Source organism: Alosa sapidissima, chromosome 8 (assembly GCF_018492685.1).
Source record: "Alosa sapidissima isolate fAloSap1 chromosome 8, fAloSap1.pri, whole genome shotgun sequence".
Lineage (NCBI taxonomy): Eukaryota > Metazoa > Chordata > Actinopteri > Clupeiformes > Clupeidae > Alosa > Alosa sapidissima.
Window position 1 is genome coordinate 18,883,122 of NC_055964.1, and position 20,641 is coordinate 18,903,762.

General features: G+C 41.7%; 3 protein-coding genes across 3 annotated transcripts in view; all 3 read left to right on the forward strand.

The window, feature by feature from the left end:
- LOC121715291 (tripartite motif-containing protein 16-like) overlaps positions 1–12,358 on the forward strand; it is a 29,676-nt gene extending 17,318 nt beyond the window's left edge. Inside the window, 2 exon segments of the mRNA XM_042100863.1 lie at positions 10,384–10,443; positions 11,100–12,358. Coding sequence (XP_041956797.1) covers positions 10,384–10,443; positions 11,100–11,617 — 578 coding nt within the window. The 3' untranslated portion in view covers positions 11,618–12,358.
- LOC121715290 (E3 ubiquitin-protein ligase TRIM16-like) overlaps positions 1–20,641 on the forward strand; it is a 29,642-nt gene that overhangs the window by 4,529 nt on the left and 4,472 nt on the right. Inside the window, exon 4 of the mRNA XM_042100862.1 lies at positions 5,019–5,023. Within this exon, the coding sequence (XP_041956796.1) occupies positions 5,019–5,023 (5 nt within the window). The remainder of the gene's footprint in view (positions 1–5,018; positions 5,024–20,641) is intronic.
- LOC121715292 (E3 ubiquitin-protein ligase TRIM11-like) lies at positions 14,054–18,269 on the forward strand. Its single transcript, XM_042100864.1, has 6 exons — positions 14,054–14,741; positions 14,996–15,091; positions 15,745–15,948; positions 16,420–16,546; positions 16,950–17,009; positions 17,136–18,269. Exons 1-6 carry the CDS (start codon positions 14,157–14,159, stop codon positions 17,669–17,671), a joined length of 1,608 nt encoding a protein of 535 aa, XP_041956798.1. The 5' UTR covers positions 14,054–14,156; the 3' UTR covers positions 17,672–18,269.

The following is a 20,641-nucleotide window of genomic DNA, read 5'->3' on the forward strand; positions in this document are numbered from 1 at the left end:
CAACACATATTGCTGTCTCACTCATTAAGTCAACATCACCAAGACAAGGTTAACATATCACACAATATGTAAAGGATGCCCCACATACACTTCCAGGTAGATCAAGTTCAAGCTGTGCTCCATGAAGTACCTTTATGTTACACTGGGTAAATAAAATTGAATTCAGTTGAATTCATTCTGTAACATTTTAACTTCAGAAACCTTTCTCTTGTCTCTCCTCCATCAGACTCTTGTTACTTCACACTGGATCCAAACACAGCACACAAAAAACTCCATCTGTCTGAGGGGAACAGGAAGGTGGAGAGGAGAGCTGATGACCAGTCATATCGTGATCATCCAGAGAGATTTGAGAATAATGTTCAGGTTCTATGTAGAGAAGGTGTGTCTGGACGCTTCTATTGGGAGGTAGATTGGAGTGGGCTTTTAGTTTTTATAGCAGTCTCCTATAAAAGCATCAAAAGGAAAGGAAGGGGTAATAGTTGTGGGTTTGGACGCAATGATCAGTCCTGGAGGCTGGAACTCGCCAACTCCAGCTCCAGTTTCTGGCACAATAATAAAGAAACTAAACTCCCTCTGGTGGTCAGCTCCAGAATAGGAGTGTATGTGGATCAGAGGGCAGGAACCCTGGCCTTCTACAGCATCTCTGACACAATGACCCTCCTGCACAGAGTCGAGACCACATTCACTCACACACTCTATCCTGGCTTTGCGTTTGGTGGTAAATCATCAGTGAAGCTGTTGTGACTGATTTACAGATGTCTTTAGCACATACATCATAATTTTCACACATCACTCACATGTAAGGATCCATCATCTGGGCCCAAGATTTTTTTCTGCTTGATTGGAAACAACAGATGAACGGACGGGTGGGCAATAAACAGCCTTTCCCACATCTTTGGATCCAAGCAGCTAATACATAGGTATCTCTGGACGTTTGCTGTAACACACCATACTATTGTTTGTGAATGGTTTGTTCAGCCCAATTTAATAAAACCTCACTCTCCACTCTCTAATTTCAGGTGTTGAGTCCCTTTTATCACATGACAAATGCTTTGTTGTATATGGCAAATATGGCAGTAAATCGTAATGAAACTGTACTCATCCAGTATAGAACTGACAGAGCTTGAAATGAGAAATGTTTTGTGTTGGTTTAGAATCAAAAACATAAAGTGAGATGTATGTTTTATGCATTTGCATTTGTACCAGTTGAGGACTGGCATGACGTTTCTTTACTTTACTTTTTGTGTGTGGTGGTGTTAATGTAGGCTACAGTAAGTAAATAAAATATTTTGTTATTTGTACTCAGTGCTGCACTTTATCATGTCCAGTAGGTAACAACCACTGCTATCAGTTAACCAGTAGACCAGATCATCCAGAGAGACAGGTATTGGTCGTGGAACCAAAATGCGAACCACTGATATAATAGATAAATAAAAAAATATATAGTATAGAGAAAGACATCTTAAAGGTACACTATACTAGCCTGACGAGCCAGACCCACATCAAGATGTAGGGTCTGGGAACTCACCATAGGCAATGCTCAATCCAGAGGGGTAAACGGTTGTCTTTCAAATTCCCTCTGCACGCAATAGGATAGCTACAACTCATGAGTCCCATGGATTTTCCTAGTTGGCTAGTTGATCAAACTTAATAAAAAAAGCTTAACTCGAGTCGTGCTGTTTGCCAGCAGCAGCATCCATCTTTGTTTTCAAGCAGGGAATTCACGCTGAACCGTCGCAACTCTGCCGTCGTTATGTTAAGCCCATCCACCGACTCTACTGCGATGTGATTGGCCTGACTGAAGTTTGCCAATTTTTGTAATCGGTAACGTAATCAGTTGGATTACCAAAAATATGTAACATAATCTGATTACTTTAGGATTACTTTTAGATTACTTCAATAAATATGTCCCTTAAGTAAAAGACACCACCACTGAATTGATGAAAGAATTCTCATTCTATTTTTCTCTTTATTTTTTCATTACATCTAAGAAATCTCTTTGCTCTGAGTAAAGCATTCCTGTTATTGCCTGAATTAACTGATCTTTTCCTCCAAAAATCTCATGTAGCCCCTTATTTTAGTGTTACCATTTACTTTGAGGTCACCAGGTCCCATTGTCTGAAAAACACCCAAAACTAATACATTTCTATAGCTATTCTCCACTTTGGGGGTGGTGTTTTGGTGGTTGAAATTTTCACCCCATCCCAAAATTGATCACTTAGTCATCATGGATGTGATCATGGATCACTATTCTCCAAACATGCACAACTCAGCTTAACCTTTATAAGGGCACACCTGGACAATGAATTTAGCTTTTGCTGGATTTTTTTGACCCAGGGACATGGCCTGAGATTAAATCACACCATGTCCATTTCAATTGTGGGGGTGAGAAAATGATTCCTTTGGGATGTTTTTCAACCAGGGGGACCTGCTGACTTTCTCAAAGTAAACGGTAACACTAAAACAAGAAGCTACATTAAGATTAGGAGGAAAAGATCAGGCAGTGTGCCGAGAGACCTGCCTCAATAGTAAATAAGTTAGTATACTCTTTTGATCCCGTGAGGGACTATGGTCTCCCAATCCGTGAATTAGTGAAGCACACACCAACCCGGAGCAGTGAGCTGTCTGCTACAGCGGCGCTCGGGGATCAGTGAGGGGAGGTGCCTTACTCAAGGGCACTTCAGCCGTGGATGTGGGGATGGGAAAGCAGTGCTCTCAATGTAACTGTAATCCAGATTACATGTAATAGGCCTACGTTAGCCTACTACCCAACCCTGACTACTGTTTAATGGTAGTTGTCTCGACAGCATTCAAAATTAATCGTTCTCGTTATTATTTTTAACTGGTTCAGAAAGCCTTTGCGTGTAAATCGTCATGACAGGCAAGCACTAACACGCCCAAGTAAACACGCCTACCGCATATCAAGGAAGTTGTTACAAAGTTGCGCGCAAGCACAAACCGATTTCAGGCAAAAAAGACAGGCCTATGAAACGTATTGTATTGTAAAGTATTGCACAGAAGAAACAGAACAATGGCAGGCGCGTTTCCAAGTAACCAGGACCTTTTTACATGTCCGATTTGTCTTGACCTACTGAAGGTCCCTGTGACTCTTCACTGTGGACCAGAACTCTCAAGTCTCACGCATTGAGCGTGAGACACACGCATTTTAATGACTTCACACGCTCACACGCCACACATGGCATTTCTCACTCCGAGAAATTATTAACTTGCCCGCACATAAATTTCTAAGGGCTATATTTTACAAACGTGTCACACAACGTTGCTGTCTGTGCGCTCATTCAGCTCAGAGAGCTGCTGTTCAGTTACTAACCTATCGGCCAATCAGAAAATAGGATTTCTCAACCAATTAGGAAATTGTTTTGTTGCCGGGCGAACTCTGAGTTTCAGTTTCGTGAGCAGTCTCGGCCTTCGGTGAATGCATAGCGGAGGTGGTAAACGAGGTGGAGTTGGAAGAGAACCAACTGGAGATGGAAGATAACAGGATAATCAGGTAATAACTTCATTCATTTCAATCTCTCATTAGTTACTATAGTTTTCCTACTCGTTGTTTAAGAACAATTTAAGTGTTCGTTTGAATAGCTTATTGCATAGCCTATTGTTATAGGTCACTTTTAAAATCGTGTCATATTATATAATTATATCCTGGCCATGGATGCATTAATCATTGCATCTGTATTCAAAAATGTCGGGTAATTAAGCATCCTCTCATTCACCCTGAGAGGAAAGCCCCCTAAAAGGTCCAGGTTAGTGGATGCTCAAAGGTGGTGAAAAGGCCCATTATTGAATTGTTAGTGCCATGTGTAAAATCTTTTCTTTGCAAATCTGAGCAATTATAAATTATACTTTTGCCCCATTTTGACTTAAAAGGGCATTGCTCCTATATACTTTAGCCAATGATCAAATGCCTGCTCTCTTTTGGAAAGCTGAGGCACTGTTGAAAACAATTATAATAACTGTGTGATGTACTGACACAAAGTTACAAAGGCTAGATTATTCTTTTCTTTTTCTACCGGATAACAAGCACCTTTGAACTGACCACATTTCAGTCCTCTAGGTCTTGACTTGATATGACTTGAGTCCTAGCATTAGGTCTTGTCATGCTGTGTGCAAAAGTAGATCAATATAGAATGACAACATGAGTACTTTAGACCATTATTTGCCAAGGTATACTCATGCATTTTGTAAAATGCCCCATGAAAACTCCCCATAGGACTTTGGGTTATCCAAAATGCATACTGGCAATCAAATGCTTAGCCTACTGCATATGAACCCCTTATAAGTAATCTTGGCCTCAAATGAAAGGTAATACTCTGAAGTTTCATGCTTGCATTTGGATTGTAGGCTACTTCAGGTTCTGATATGACTACACTAAATGTGGAATAATTACAAAAAATACAAATCTATACAATTTCTATTTCAATTCAGTTTGTGTGATGGGCTATATTTCTGCACAACTAATATTGGATCAACTGTTAACCGACCTGGGGCTGGTGTATGCTAGCTGGTGATGCTAGTTGCACGTGTAAATCTTCACACCCCTAACCTTAAGAACGGCTCTAACCGCTGAGTTGGAAGCTTGGGGCTTTAGCTCAGTGGTTAGAGCGCTCGACTCCCATGCCGGTGTGTGTTGAGGTGGCGGGTTCAAGGGCCGTGAGTGGCTGACGAAACGACCTCTGTTACACTGGAACATCTGAATGCATATTAATAACAGCAACAAAAAGTTGTAGTATTACAGTTTTTTACAACTGTTTACACACGTTTTCAAAACTCTGTGTCTATTTTTCAAAACTCCACACACAAAACCAACAATCGCTCACACAAAATGCAAAATGCCTCAAATCTCCAGCAAAATGACACACAACGTTCAAAATGTCATAAACACATCTTTAAATCAAACATTCACCTCACATTACAAACACTTTTGTCATAATATGACCTTTTGGATACATCATGTACACACTGTTGCTCAAAAACTAACGCTCTTTCGTCTTTCATAGACTTTATGTATTTCCATACAATAGTGAAAGTTACGGTATCTACAGAGAGAAGTTGAAATATACACAGTAAAAATGCAAGCAATATTGAAACAAAAAATAGTGATTTTTCCCAAATAATTTGCTGTTGCGAATACAGTATTTTACAGCCAACAAGAACAAAGCAAAGCAAAATACAGTACAATGACCACCAGATGTACATGGAGTTCTGAAAAAACTGATTTTGCCTATGGAAATGACTGACTACTATCAAATGACTTTGCTTTTTCTAAAGAAAAGTGTGTGTGTGTGTGTGTGTGTGTGTGTGTGTGTGTGCGTGTGTTTATGCGTGTGTGTGTGTGTCTGTATGTGTGTGTGTGGGGGGGGGGGGAGTGGTTATGTATGTATTCATAGACACAAAAATATAGTAAAAAAGACAAGTTTTACTGTACATAAAGTCGACGAGTTGTAGAACATTCCTTTCAAAGTATTATATCTGCATTGGTTCTGAACATTTCAACCGGAAATCCTCTAGAGCCAGATTGAAAGGGTCCATACCTACATAGAGAGTATATCTACTGTATTCATAGGCCTATACTAAGGCAATGATTGGATGGTGTTCCGTAAAGTAATGAGTGTTTACACATGTGAAGAGAGAGAGTGAAGCACTGGTGATTTAGTGTAGCATTTTGGGTTGTGTTTGAAAAACGAAATCAAGTTACTTCCTGTTAGATTTTTGTGTGTTAAGTAGAAAATTGTGTGTGGTGTTTTGCTAAATGTGTTTTAGTACATTGAAAACTGAGTCAAACATTGAGAATTAGTGTATGGTTTTGCAGATTTGGTGTGGGGTTATGATGTTTGGAAGACATGTTTAGAAAATTCAATTGTGCAAAAGCACAAGCAAAGATTTAGTGTGTAAGCAGTTGAAAAAAACTGTATTAATGAAACACCCCCATTCTCGCAACCAACCCATCTGACCAGCCACCCCTTTAACCCTCGGAGGGGGGGGGGGATCTCACTCTTGCCTGTCCTCAAAACTTGAGAGCCCTGCTGTGGACATAGTTACTGTATGGACTGCATTAAGGACTGCTGGGACCAGGAAGATCAGAAGAGAGTTTACAGTTGTCCCCAGTGCAGACAGACTTTCACTCCAAGGCCTGTTTTAAACAAAAATAATATTTTTGCTGAGCTTGTGGAGCAAATAACCTGTTGCTCCTGCCTCTGCTCAACCGGAGTGTGATGTCTGCACTGGGAGAAAACTCAAAGCTGTGAAATCCTGTCTGGAGTGTTTGGTGTATTACTGTGAAACTCACTATAAAGTTCACAATGAACTTTATCCTGGACGAAAACACAAGGTGGTTGATGCCATAGGTCAGCTCCAGGAGAGGATCTGCTCCCAACACGAGAAGCCACTGGAGGTGTTTTGTCGTACAGATCAAAGTTGTGTTTGTTTGCTCTGCTTAGCGGACGAACATAAAGGTCATGATACTGTGTCAACCTCTGCAGGAAGAAGTGAAAAACAGGTAAGTGTGCTTGAAATGGTATTGCTATAGGCTATAGTGGATTGAAACATGCAGTCTTGAGTTAGACAGAATGGCGTGTCATAAAAACATGCCTGTCTAATGAGGATTTAGAGGCATATGACAGTCCATATGACATTCATACATAAATTGTATTTCATCACGTTTTCCCTGCGTTCAGAGACTTTAAGTGCCGATGGATGAGCACTGGGAGGAGCTGCATATGATTGACAGGCACATGTGCAACCTAAATGCAACACTCAAAGTAAATAGTGGCGCATGGAATTGCATGAGGCTGAAAAAATAAACAGCTATGTATTTGGGGGGGGGGGGGGTCATGAGTGCTGAGGAGTGAATGAGTGCAAAGTCAGTCTAGTGTGAGTTCAGAGTTGGGAAATTTTTGAGAGTGCTGAGGAGTGAATGTGTGCAAAGTCAGTATAGTGTGAGTTCAGAGTTTGGATGGCCTGGGGATAAAAACTTCTCCTGAGTCTCTCAGTTCTGGTTTTGTGACTACATAGGCGTCTTCTTGATTTCAGCGGTAGGAATAATCCATTGTTAGGATGAGAAGAGTCCTTCAGAATCTTTTGGGCTCTTAGGAGTACTCTTCTGGAATAGAAATCTTGTAGAGCAGGGAGTTGAGTTCTTATAGTACGTTCAGCTGAGCGCACTACTCTCTGCAGAGTACTACAATCTCTAACTGTGGAGTTCCCATACCAGGTGATGATGCTACCAGTTAGAACACTCTCAACCGCTGAAGTGTAGAAGGCCTTCATGATGGATGTAGAAACTTTGAATTTCCTTAGCTGACGAAGGAAGTAGAATCGTTGTCTGGACTTCTTCAGAACATATTGAGTGTTAACAGTCCAGCAGCTGGCTACAATGTCAGAGCTCAATCAGAGCTCTCCTCCAGTCAGTCAGTCTCCTCCAGCCAAGTTATTTTTCACTTCCTTTAAGCCACACTGGTAACAGGTTTTGCGGAAGAGCTGGGTGAGTGAACTGCTCTAGATGGACACCATGTCTGTGTGTGTCTCCTATCAGAGTTCTGCACAGACAGCAGTGGAGGACAGTGAGATGATTTTCACTGAGATGATCCGCACTATTGAGAGGAGGTGTTCTGAGGTGAAAGAGCAGATCAGAGCTCAGGAGAAGGCTGAGGTGAGTCGGGCTGAAGAACATCTGAAACGACTGGAGCAGGAGATTGCTGAGCTGAAGTGGAGAGATGCTGACCTGAAGCAGCTTTTACTCACAGACGATCACGTCCATTTCCTCAAGGTAACTGTGACCGAAGAATTGTGTCTAGTTACTAACACTAACTGATTCAGTAACAGTGATTCTTGAAGCACAATTTCTGAAACTAACTGAAACACGTGTAGCTAATCATACATTGTAATCTACATTGTAAGTTAATCACACTTGTAGCTTTTCACACATGGTAAGACAAAATAAGTTCACTCAGCAAATCAAAGCTTAAGCACTGGTATTCCTTTAGTCTGGCTTACAGTGCAAGACAATGTTGGACAGAGAGTACTGTAGGGGTAAGAATTAGATAAGGAGAGGAGGATGATGAGAATAACATGAGAGGAGGAGAAAGACAAGGACCAGGAGGTGAAGAAATGGATGAAGAGGAGGAGGTGAAGGAGGAGGACCAAGTGATTCCATGGTGCCTAGAATATGTGATGTGGATGAAATCTTACAGCCAGACCTAGAAAGAAGGTGTAGCCTACTTGTTCTTGTTTTTTTTCCCTGTCTAAAATGTTTTTGTTTTCTTCTACTGTGCTTTTTTTTCTACTGTGCTTTTTTTTAACTATATTGCTAACTTATGTCCTGCACACAGAGAAACCAAAAGCCTTAAGTGAGTTCCATTTAAACTATTAGTGTGTGGTTGGTGCTTTGTGTGCTTGTGTAACCTGCGTTGTGTTGAACCTGCGCGATTCAGCCCTGCACACACCCGGACTCGAACCCGCGAAACAACAGCACCTGTTCAAGCAAACAATCAAGCTAAAAGCCCAGGCTGCTAGCTTTCATGCCAGCGTTGCACACGCACAGCTGTGATGGCTGGCATCTGTTACACAATCATTGATTGTTGGCGTGTAAACGGTTCTGACACAAGAATGCAAGAGTTGTGTGCTTTTGCAAGACATTTATAATCTTTTGTTGGTTGGCTATAAGGTTTAATGGTTAGTGTGTAGAGTTTTGCAAAAATAGCCAGTAGTTGCAAAAATATGCTTAATCAATCAGAAAAAAAAAACCTGTAATGTGTTGTTTGTGAACAAGAACTTGACTCACTTTCTCTCTCTCTCTCTCTCTCTCTCTCTCTCTCTCGGTTCTTCACATAGACCTTCCAGTCAGTCAGCGAACTACCTAAATCTAAAGACTTAACCTGCATTTCTGTCAACAAAAGCCTCTCTTTTGAGGCTGTAAGGAGATCTGTTTCCACACTACAGAGGCAGCTGGACGATTTCTGCAGCCAGTTGGTCATATTCATATATCATTTACATAAAATGACATACAATACTTTTCCTTTAGTTTGTGCTATTAAGCTTAGTTTGTTTGTGAATTCATGAGTTTTTTTTTTATTGCCAAGGTTAGTGTTCCCACATACCACATTGTACAGATAACATTGTCTATCAGTAACGTTGACAACCTCTAAAGGTGTCTCCATATTTACTGTCTGTTTATTGTTTTTCAACAGCCCAGTAGTATATGAATACAAAAGTAAGAGAAAGTTGTATACAGTATGCCCAGCATACAAGCACACCTAAAAAACAAAATCACACAGTGATTGCAACACACCTTAGGGTTTTACCAATATGTTGAGGCAGAGTGAACCAATATGCATATGGTGGAGAAAAAAAAAAGCTTCACATCACATGTACAGTGGAAAATGCACATGTTAATAATGAAGTTCAGACACTACATTAACATTACAGATTTTCATGACAGTGGTCATGGCCATGATTCCATCATGGCAGATGGAATAAAAGACCTGTGAAAGCGTTCCTTCTTACATGATGGGTGTAGTAGTCTGTTACTAAAAGAACTGCTTTGCGCAGCCACTGTCCCATGGAGGGGATGAGAGGAATTGTCCATGATTGATGCCAATTTGTCCAACATCCTCCTCTCCCCAACCACCTCAACAGGCTCTAGTTGGCAGCCCAGGACAGAGTCGGCCCTTTTCACCAGCTCATTTTTTTATTCTCTTCCGGTCCCTCTCAGAAAACCCACTACCCCAACAGACTACAGCATAAAAAATAGCTTACGCCACTGTGTCATAAAAGGTCCTTAATAATGACCTGCACACACCAAAAGACCTCAGTCTTCTCAGCAAGTGGAGACGACTTTGGCCCTTCTTGTACAGGGCATCTATGTTTTGTGACCAGTCTAGTTTATTGTTAAGGTGAACACCCAGGTATTTGTAGACTGATACCAACTCAATGTCTACTCCCTGGATGTTCACTGGTGCAACTGATGATGCCTTACGGCTGAAATCAATCACCATTTCCTTTGTCTTACTGGTGTTTATCTGCAGATGGTTCTTTCAACATCCTTCAACAAAACTGGTGATGACCACCTTATAGTCCAGATCATTCCCATTCTTAACACAGCCAACAATAGCTGTGTCATCAGAACATTTCTGGAGATGGCAGCAATCTGTGTCATGTTGAAAGTCTGAGGTATACAGGGAAAAGAGAAAGGGAGAGGGCACTGTGCCTTGTGGGGCCCCCGTGCTACAGACCACCACATCTGACTCACAGCCGCGTAGCCTCACGTACTGTGGTCTGTTGGTGAGGTAGTTGATGATCCAAGCAACAAGATGACATCCAATTACTGAAGTGTTGTTAATTATATGATTCTTTCAATCTCAATAGTGACTGAAGTCCAGGCTATTTTGCCTTCTGAACCAACAACCAGAGAGGAGTTCCTACAATGTGAGTTTAATACACACAGATTTCATTCATCTCAAGTCATGATTTATTAATAATGACATTTTCAAGCATTCTCCTCATCAGTTACACACACTCTCTCTCTCTCTCTCTCTCTCTCTCTCTCTCTCTCTCTCTCTCTCTTTCTTTCTTTCTTAATTTATACTCAGTTCTTCATCAGTTGTAGCACTTACTTTATTGTTTGCTCAACCTCACTCCACCTGCCTCCCTTTGGGATAGAATAGTTGGTGCATGCACAGATCCAGTTGGACTCACCTAAACACACTATATACTGCTTGCATGTCTGAGCTAAATTTGGAACGTCATCTTCAAAAAATAGAACGAAAAGCTGGAATTTATATCCAGCTGCTATTGCAAAATGATGTCCAAGTACATAAATGTATACATCTCACAAGGTACAAGTCAAAGGCATGTGATCATTCAGGACGATGATGAAAAAGGCCTCTTTGTTCAATTTCAGATAACAAACCTAAAGAAGATTGCCTTTGTCCTCTTTACATGGGATCTGTGCTACTAGCTAAATCAGCATTTAAACAAAAAATACAACTCATTTTACAGCTGAACACAACACCCCCAGAAATCGATTAATCATTTCATTTCCTGAATGTCCTGATTTCCTTATTTGTCTTCTCCTCCAACAGATTCCTGTCACTTCACACTGGATTCAAACACAGCACACAGACAACTTAATCTGTCTGAGGGGAACAGAAGGGTGGAATATAGAATTGAGCTCCAGTCATATCCTGATCATCCAGACAGATTTGATGAATGGTGGCAGGTGCTGTGTAGAGAGTGTGTGTCTGGGTGCTGTTACTGGGAGATTGAGTGGAGCGGGTTGGTTTATATAACAGTCTCATATAAAAACATTAGCAGGAAAGGTGGCAATGATAACAGTTTCTTTGGAAGTAATGACCAGTCCTGGAGGCTGAGACTCTCCAGCTCCAGCTATTCTTTCTGCCATAAAAATAAAGAGATTGACCTCTCTCTAGTGGCCAGCTCCAACAGAATAGGAGTGTATCTGGATTACAGGGCAGGAATCCTGGCCCTCTACAGCATCTCTGACACAATGACCCTCCTGCACAGAGTCCAGACCACATTCACTCACACGCTTTACCCTGGGTTTTGGTTAGATGCTGGATCATCAGTGAAGCTGGTGTGACTCAAATATATAGATGCTGTTAGCACATACCTGTAATTTCCCGCCCATTAACGGAAGTTTACTTGTTGATTTTGCTAAATTTCTTCAGCTATGAGGTTAATATACATGGGTGGGCTCTACATGGGAATTCATTAAATTTCTTCATACTTCTTTATGATTAAATCACCATCTGATTCTGAGTCATTGAGCTATTGGGCACTACAGTTAATATGAGAGTGTATAAGTAATTGCATAAAACACAGTTTATACACGATGTGGCTAATACGCTGGAAATTACTGTAGTATCTCACACCATTTCATATTACTTCATTTAGCATCACATCATTTAACACATCACTCACATATAAGGATATGGCAATGGAATGGGCCAGGTGGGTGCTACACATTGGTGGTGGTTAGTGAGGTTCTCCTTCACTGTAAAGCGCTTTGGGTACCTTGAAAAACATTATATCAATATGTGGTGTTGTTTGATTGAACAGGTAGACGGGGACTAATTTACCTGACCGGGTAAATGTGGCAAATTAATGCATGCTCCTCCCAAGCTTCCATTTAGAATGCCATTATGTCCATTTACAATCAGTTATCGCCAAGTGGTACCTTTATCAATTGTGAATAATGTGCTATCTGTCTACATATGGAATTCAAAAGCAAAAGGAGTTTTATGTATGTTTTACGTAATCAATTCATTTATTTTTTTAATGTTTTTAATGTTAATGTTAACAAGTTTTGCCTTTCACTTATTTTTAATGTTTTTAAAGGTGCTATAAGCGATGCAGGGTAACGTTACTTCTGTTGACATTCAAACAAAACAGAGAGCTAGCTCGTTACTCCCTCCCCCTCCCTCCCATGCAATTGAAACTCTCCCAAACGTGCATCTCGTCGGTGATTTGCTGGAACAGTTTGTTATGTTTTTATGTTTTTTATGGGCAAGGTTTGTTGTTTTGTGGCTGTTTTTGGAGCCTAGGCTGTCCATGGAGACCGTGTTTTTTTACAGTGCGGGGCACAGGCAGCTAGCGGATAGTGAGATGATATTAGCTGTATGTGACAAAAAATGTTTTAGCTTAGAAACCGCGTTATATCGCTTATAGCACCTTTAATGTTAACAAGTTTTGCTTTTTTAAGTATGCTACTGCAGACATGTTTACACTATCAGAAGAGATATTGTATCTCAATGGGACCTTTCTGGTTAAATAAAGTATAAAAAAAAAAAACAATAATGAAAATAAAAATAAGTATAATCCTTGACTTTCTACATTGACACATTCATTATATTTTGTGTATCTAAATCATTATACATAATGCACAACACCCAATCATACATTAAAGGGTCTACTGCTCCCTGCCTGGTCCTAGTGGCCCGAGGAAAAGGCTTAACATTAAAGTGCCTTAATAATCTAATGACTCGTATAGTAATCAAACAGCATAAATCCATTTTCCATTGCAATAAAATGGACATTTTAGGGAGTTAGACTATCTTACTAACAGAACATTTGTTGTTTGGCTGAACAGAGATAGTCCTTGAGCCAGAGGGGTTGGTTGGTACCATCTGAGGGGAATAAGTCTCATATGGGGATTTTTGGCAAGGTAGATAGATAGATAGATACTTTATTGATCCCCAGGAGAAATTCAAGGTATACCACCCTAGAGTTCGGAAATAAGTGATAGCACTGCATTCGTAGTAGATTTTTGTGTGTTATCACCCTGTTAATGTCTATTATACGCTTATGAGGGGATATATTCTTAACTAATAGATATCCCCACAAAACTTCCACAGCTGATTATTTACATTATGTCAATATTTTTTTGTATTTTGAAGTTTTCTGAAATATGATGTATACATATACATAATTATGTAAATGTGCCATTACCTAATGAAATATGCAATAATACATTTCAAGTACATCCTAACGTTGAAGTCAGGTTCAAAATTCTTCATTTTGTTTTTCATTTTGGTGACATATTGGAGTGAAACTGCAATAGCAATAGCCCTATCTGTGGTAATGGTTACAGTTAGGGTAAGGGTAACCCAAAAGGTACTCAGAGATAACTATAAATAAATAGTGAGGATTATGAAGACTGAGTAGACAGTGGATCTGTGTAAGGGGTTTGTTTGATGATTGTAATGTATGTAGATGTAATGGTTTTGAACGAGCTGATTATTTGCCAGTGAACCCTCCTAAACATTAACACTCTTATCCCATCCGTCATCTCCACTCTCTCCATCGCCCACAGCTACTGCATCGCTCACACTTCCTGACCACACTTCCCCAGGAAACCACTCCAGAACACAGATCCTTAACACTACCAAACACATTCCTGTGTATGAGAGAAGGAGAGGGAGACAGAGAATGTTTGTGTGTCTTTGAGATTGTGTATGTGTGTTGTGTTGTGTTGTGTTGTGTTGTGTTGTGTTTTTGTGTGTGTGTGTGTATGTGTGTGTTTGTGTGTGTGTGTTTGTGTGCGTGTATAAGAGGTAGAGAGAGAGAATGCTTTTGTGTCTTAGAGAGTGTGTGTGTATGTTCTACATCAGCCTGTGAATATGGCGGACGCGTTTCTGAAGGAGCAAGACTCGTTCTTTTGTCCCATCTGTCTGGACCTGCTGAGGGACCCGGTGGCCATTCCCTGTGGACACAACTACTGCATGGGCTGCATCAGCAGCTACTGGAACCAGGATGAGCAGAGAGGCTGCTACAGCTGCCCCCAGTGCAGACAGACGTCCCCACAGAGACCTGTGCTCAACAAGAACCCCCTGATCGCTCAGCTGGTGGACAGGGTGAGGGCCAAACTGACAGCAGCTTCATCCGCCCACCGTTCCTTTCATCCTGGACACGTAAAGTGTGAGTTTCGCACTGGGGACAAGCGCAGGTCTGTCAGACGCTGTGCAGCAGATGCAGGCTCATCAGACTCTGCATCTGGTTGCTGCGCGTCTGGAGAAGTTAGACCAGAAGGTCAACATGAGGGGCTGGATGCAGTGGAGCAGCTGAGAGACATCTGCTCTCACAGCCAGAGGCTTCTGGACATGTTCTGTCACTCCCAGCAGCAGTGTCTCTGCTATCCGAGTTCAACGGACGAACACACAGGTCTCCAGGTAGGAACGACGACTGCAGAGACGACAGGTAAACAGGTGAGCACTAAAGAGAATCCTAAAGGTGCACAACACCAGAGAACATCATCACACAGAGGAATATTACCAATGTAGTCCTCTCTGGAGACTGAGAGATGTGCTGTCTGTTGGACTGTAGAAGCATTAGGGCTAGTCCTAGTTTTTCTTCCTCAGTGAAGATTGTGACTGCTTAACCCATGTCTGGGAACCTGACCCAATAGAAGAGGTGGTCTGTTCCTGACAGTTCAGTTCAGTGGAACTATGTCTACCCACAGAGGCACTTCCATAAATACCATGCCAAATCCCATCAGAGGATCCAGGAGAGAGAGAAGGAGCTGCAGGAGCTGAGGAAGGCTGTAGAGACTCTCAAGGTGAGTACTAACCACAGAAGATAACAGCTGACTGCTGGAGGAGCCATTTCAGAATCCAGTGAGTAAATTGGAGTTAAGAAATCCATTGTTTTCTTTAGACCCAACTGTCAGGGGTATCAGTGAGGTCCTCAGATAGACTCCCGTTCTCCACTCTGTCTGAGAGGAGTCCTGTTTGCCAGTACCTGTATAAACCCTTCCAACTACATAAACAAATATGTGTTCCTAAGGCATTTCCTGTGATACATAAAACAATATTGAGCTAATAGTAACTCGGGGATAAGCAAAAATGAAAAAACAACCTTTTAAAAGTTGACATTTTGTAGAGCACTACACCAAAGTCTGATACATTTTCATTAATCAATCAATGTATTTGTATTGATTTTAGAGGTCTGAACCAGAAATGCTCTAGGAACAGATTGGAACGATTTCTGATCAAACTGAGTCAGCTAGAATTGTATAGGCCCTATATCTTTGTCTGAGGTACAACATTTGTTTTCCATTTGCAGTGTCAGGACATGTACAGAAAGAAACTGATCTAACAGCTACCTAAATGACCTTGAGAAGAGTCACTTGCTACACCTTTACACAACAATCTAAAACCCCAGCCAAATCCACACACAGATTTTCTCTAACTTGTTTGTGTCTCCTACCAGCTATCTGCCCAGGCGGCTGTGGAGAAAAGTGAGAGGATCTACAGTGACCTCCTGCGCTCCATAGAGAGGAGAGCTGAGGAGAAGGCCAAGCTGCAGCAGGCTGAGGAGCTCCTGAGGAGGCTGCAGGAGGAGATCGAGGAGCTGAGGAAGGAGCCTCGTCTGGGCCAGCGCTCCCTCTCACACCACACAACACACCTCCCTCAGGTACTGATGGGCCCCCACTAGACTGGGTTGGACCAGAGATAGTAAGCGGAAGAACACCTCTATCAGGTACTGATAGGGCCCTATTAGACTGGATTGGTCCAAAGGTAGTGTTACATTTTGGCAGTAAAGTCATTACATTTTACAGTAAAGTTGTTGCATTTTGAAAGAAACTACAACCATAAATCATTACTGCTACTGTGCATTATAGAATATCTCTTGTGTTCACTAATGGTCTCATTCATAGAACTATACATTTATATATACGTATATAGGGATGTTACATTATTATTTGTGTTTTTGACTGTTTTGACTGTTTCTGCTCTTTAAATATATATGCAGATGCTTATTGTACTCATAATTAGGATATGTAACTGAAATTCATTTCACTGTCATCTATCAGAAATTCACACACTGTCCTTATCTCTAGCTTGTGTGTATTACTCCATGTCTCTCCTCTGCTGCTGTCTGTAGAGTTCTCAGTCTGTGTGTGACCCTCGTGGAAGTAAAGGTGCTCCCACCATCATGGTCAACCAGCACTTTGCCTTTGATGAGGTGAAGCAGTCTGTCACTGACCTGAGAGAAAGACTGGACAACTTTTGTGAGCAGAAAAACATTTTACTTAACATCTATTTTAATTTAACATTAATTTAATAATCAATTTATTTGTTTAATATTTATATTTGGAATGCCAATGTTTGCCATATTAATAGTTGGATCTTAGTCTTTGGTAAAGGGGATATACTATGCATTTTCACATTTTCAGTGCTTTTCTGCATGTATTCTGGTATCTGCTAGGCGTGGAGACATATTTTCAATGAGACATTCAGAATCGCTGACACAGATGTTTTATTTAGCCCGCAATAAATTATTTAAAAATAATGGAAACAGAGTTAAATATATCCTTTTTAATGTCTGAATGTACACAGGCTTTTCATAGATGAGAATCTTGAGAATCTTCTACTCTCAGGGTTAACATTAGTCCTCCTTTTTTTTCTCTTCAGTGATCAAAGTTCAGAGTGTTCTGCCTCCTGAACCTGAGACCAGAGATGAGTTCTTGCAATGTGAGTTATACACACACACACACACACACACACACACACTCAGAGAGAGAGAGAGATTACTTTGAGTGTGTTTGTGTAGTTAACCTGTGAGTCACTCAGTGCCATCCTCTTTGAACCCATCCCCAGACTCTCGTCCTCTAACTTTGGACCCAAACACGGTGCACAGGGAGCTCTGCCTGTCTGAGGGCAACAGGAGGGTGACGCACTGTGATGAGTACCAGTCCTACCCCTCCCACCCCGAGCGCTTCGACGGCTGGGAGCAGGTGCTGTGCAGAGAGGGGGCGTCTGGACGCTGCTACTGGGAGGTGGAGTGGAGCGGGGAGGAGGTCTCCATCGCCGTCTCCTACAAAGACATCAGCAGGAAGGGACACGGCCATGAGTGTGGCTTTGGGAGCAACGACCAGTCCTGGAGTCTGGACTGCTCCAAGTCTGCTTTGTCCTTCAGACACGATAACAAGGAGACAGAACTTCCTCGAGCACCCAGCTCCTACAGAATAGGAGTGTATGTGGATCACAGGGCAGGAACTCTGGCCTTTTACAGTATGTCTGACACAATAACCCTCCTGCACAGAGTCCAGACCACATTCATTCACACACTCTACCCTGGGTTTTGGCTTGGGTTTAATTTTCATCATGGTCAGTCATCAGTCAAACTCCTCTGAACCACAGCTCAGACTAATAAAACATAAGGGATGTGTGTAGTAACTCAGTGAACAACAGACAACCAGACAGATGCTGATGCTGGTTTGTCACAAATCTGGCCCTGATCAAAACGGTTGCCAAATATCAGCACACCCAGGACCACATGTTTTTCAGAACACCATTAAATCAGTCTCAGGAAAGGCTCATCAGACATCGTAATCAAATGCTTTAATAGTTAATATATCCCAGAACTTTACTCTTACATGTGCTAGCACAGTAAAATACTCTCAATACAAAGATGTGCACACACACACATGCACGCGCACACACACACACACACACACACACACACACAAAAACACACTTTCAGAGGTGGATCAGTCATACTGTGTGTCCTGCAATAATGTTACGAAATAAAATGTACCTACTATAAAACTTACATTTGCAAAATAGTACCAGTTATTCACAAAAAATAAATAAAAAACCTGATGCACAACATTTTAAAACAATTCATTTAAGTATTTTAATGTGCCAAATAGCTACATGCATGCAATGACAACGGTAACATTAAAGCCAGCCATTGTCAAGTTTTACAGAATATTGCACTGTTTCACATTTCTCTTTTTAATAGTTATACTGTACACAATTAGGCCTCTAGCACAGAAGGCATACTTGTGAATTTATAAATATTCGATTTGAATTTATTAGGCTGCAGCATGTAAACTGTGTTTATTTTGTGTGAATCTTGGCGATTCTTTAAAAATCCCACTTCAGTCTTTGGGAATATGGGTTTGTTACAGAGCCGTATCTGGTTTGTATAGCCTCATGCGCCCCCTACAGTCCCTGTCAGCTAATTGGCGCGCTTAGCCTAGAAATCTACCGGCAGCAAATGATGTAGGCCTGGCTCGTAAGGCTATGACGCGCACGCACACAATATGAGGAAGTTGTGCCACACGTGAAACTGAAACTGATGTGCTTTGTGAAGTCCAGACTCAGAGCTTTGTGAATTGTCTTTCAGCAGCGTAGAGGGAATGGCAGAGGCTATGACATACAGGACCTTTTTACGTGTCCGATTTGTTTGGACATTCTCAGGGATCCAGTGACTCTTCAGTGTGGACACAATTACTGCATGAGTTGCATTAAGGGCTGCTGGGATCAGGAAAATCAGAAGGGAGCCTACAGCTGCCCCCAGTGCAGACACACGTTCACTCCAAGACCCGTTTTATACAAAAATAATATTGTTGCAGAGCTTGTGGAACAGTTCAGGAAGACCAGAATCCAAGCTGTTGTTCCTGCTCCTGTTGTATGTGCTGGTCCCGGGGAGGTGGAGTGTGATCTCTGTACTGACAGAAAACTCAAAGCTGTCAAGTCCTGTCTGGACTGTCTGTTGTCTTACTGTGAAACTCACTGTAAAGTTCACAACGATGTAAATCCCGGGCGAAAACACAAGATAATTGACGCTACAGGCCATCTACAGGAGAGGATCTGCACTCAACATGAGAAGACTCTGGAGATATTCTGTCGCACAGATCAAACTTGTGTCTGTTATCTCTGTATGGTGGATGAACACAAAGGCCATGACACTGTGTTAGCCTCTGCAGGGAGAAAGGAGAAACAGGTAAGGATAGGTGTTCAACAACTGAAATGAAATTGGCTCTAAAATCATCCTCTAGAGTTCTATTATGGTAGACAGCAAGTTAGAAAGTGAATAACAACAGCAAAAACTCACTACGCTCTAATGACGTTGTAAAACCTGATGGACACAGCCAATGACCGTCTTCTCAGCAATGGGCTACTCATTACCATTAAAGTCATGTGTACATGAGCTGACCCTGAAAAAAAAAATAATTGTATAACTGCAGTGTGGATGTGATGCATTTGTTCAACATAGACACACTTTGAGGAGACCCAGAGGAAATTTCAACACAGAATCCAGGAGAAAGAGAAGGAGCTGCAGGAGCTGAGGAAGGCTGTGGAGACTCTCAAGGTGAGTACTGATCACAGGAGAAGACAGCATCTGGCTGCTGGAGGAGCCATTTCAGGCCTCAGTTAGAGACTAGGGATCTCCTCCAGTCAGTCAGAGGAGGACTTCCCAGTTCCTCTGAGCCACACTGGTAACACGTTTTGTAAAAGAGCTGAGTGAGTGGGCTGCTTTATATGCCGCCTATGTCTTTGTGTGTCTCCTATCAGAGCTCTGCAAAGACAGCAGTGGAGGACAGTGATAGGACCTTTACTGAGGTGATCCGCTTCATTGAGAAAACGCGCTATGAGGTGAAGGAGCAAATCAGAGCTCATGAGAAGGCTGAGGTGAGTCGGACTGAAGGACTCCTGAAGCAACTGGAGCAGGAGATTGCTGAATTGAAGATGAGAGATGCTGAGCTGGAGCAGCTTTCACACTCGGAAGATCACATCCATTTCCTCAAGGTAACTGTTGATAGGTTATGAAAGCACAGGATGTGCTGATGGCATTAATTTACGCAGTATTTAAAGAAACCCCCTCCCCAACACCCAACTCATACACACACCATTACACCCCACACACACATGCACACACTCACACACCATTACATCATACCCCCCCAACACACACACCATACCCACACACCAATCCCCCCCCCCCATACGCACACACCATTTCATCACCCCCACCCCACAAACACACACCATCCCCCCCCCCCACACACACACACCATTTCATCACCCTCCCATACACACACACACACAATATACCTTTTTAATTATTACTTTTAATGTATTCTTTAAAGTTGAGCTGGCTCTTGAGCACAAGAATTTCTCATTATTTGTAATTCATTTTATGAGTACATGACAATAAACTACTTCATCTACTTGAACTTGAACTTGAACGTGAACTTGAACTTGAGTTACATAGGAGTCCATGATTTCCAAAAAGAATGACAAATTTAGATTAGTCTAACCACAGGACCATTTCCCATTTCACCTCAGTCCATCATAAATGAGCTCGGGCCCAG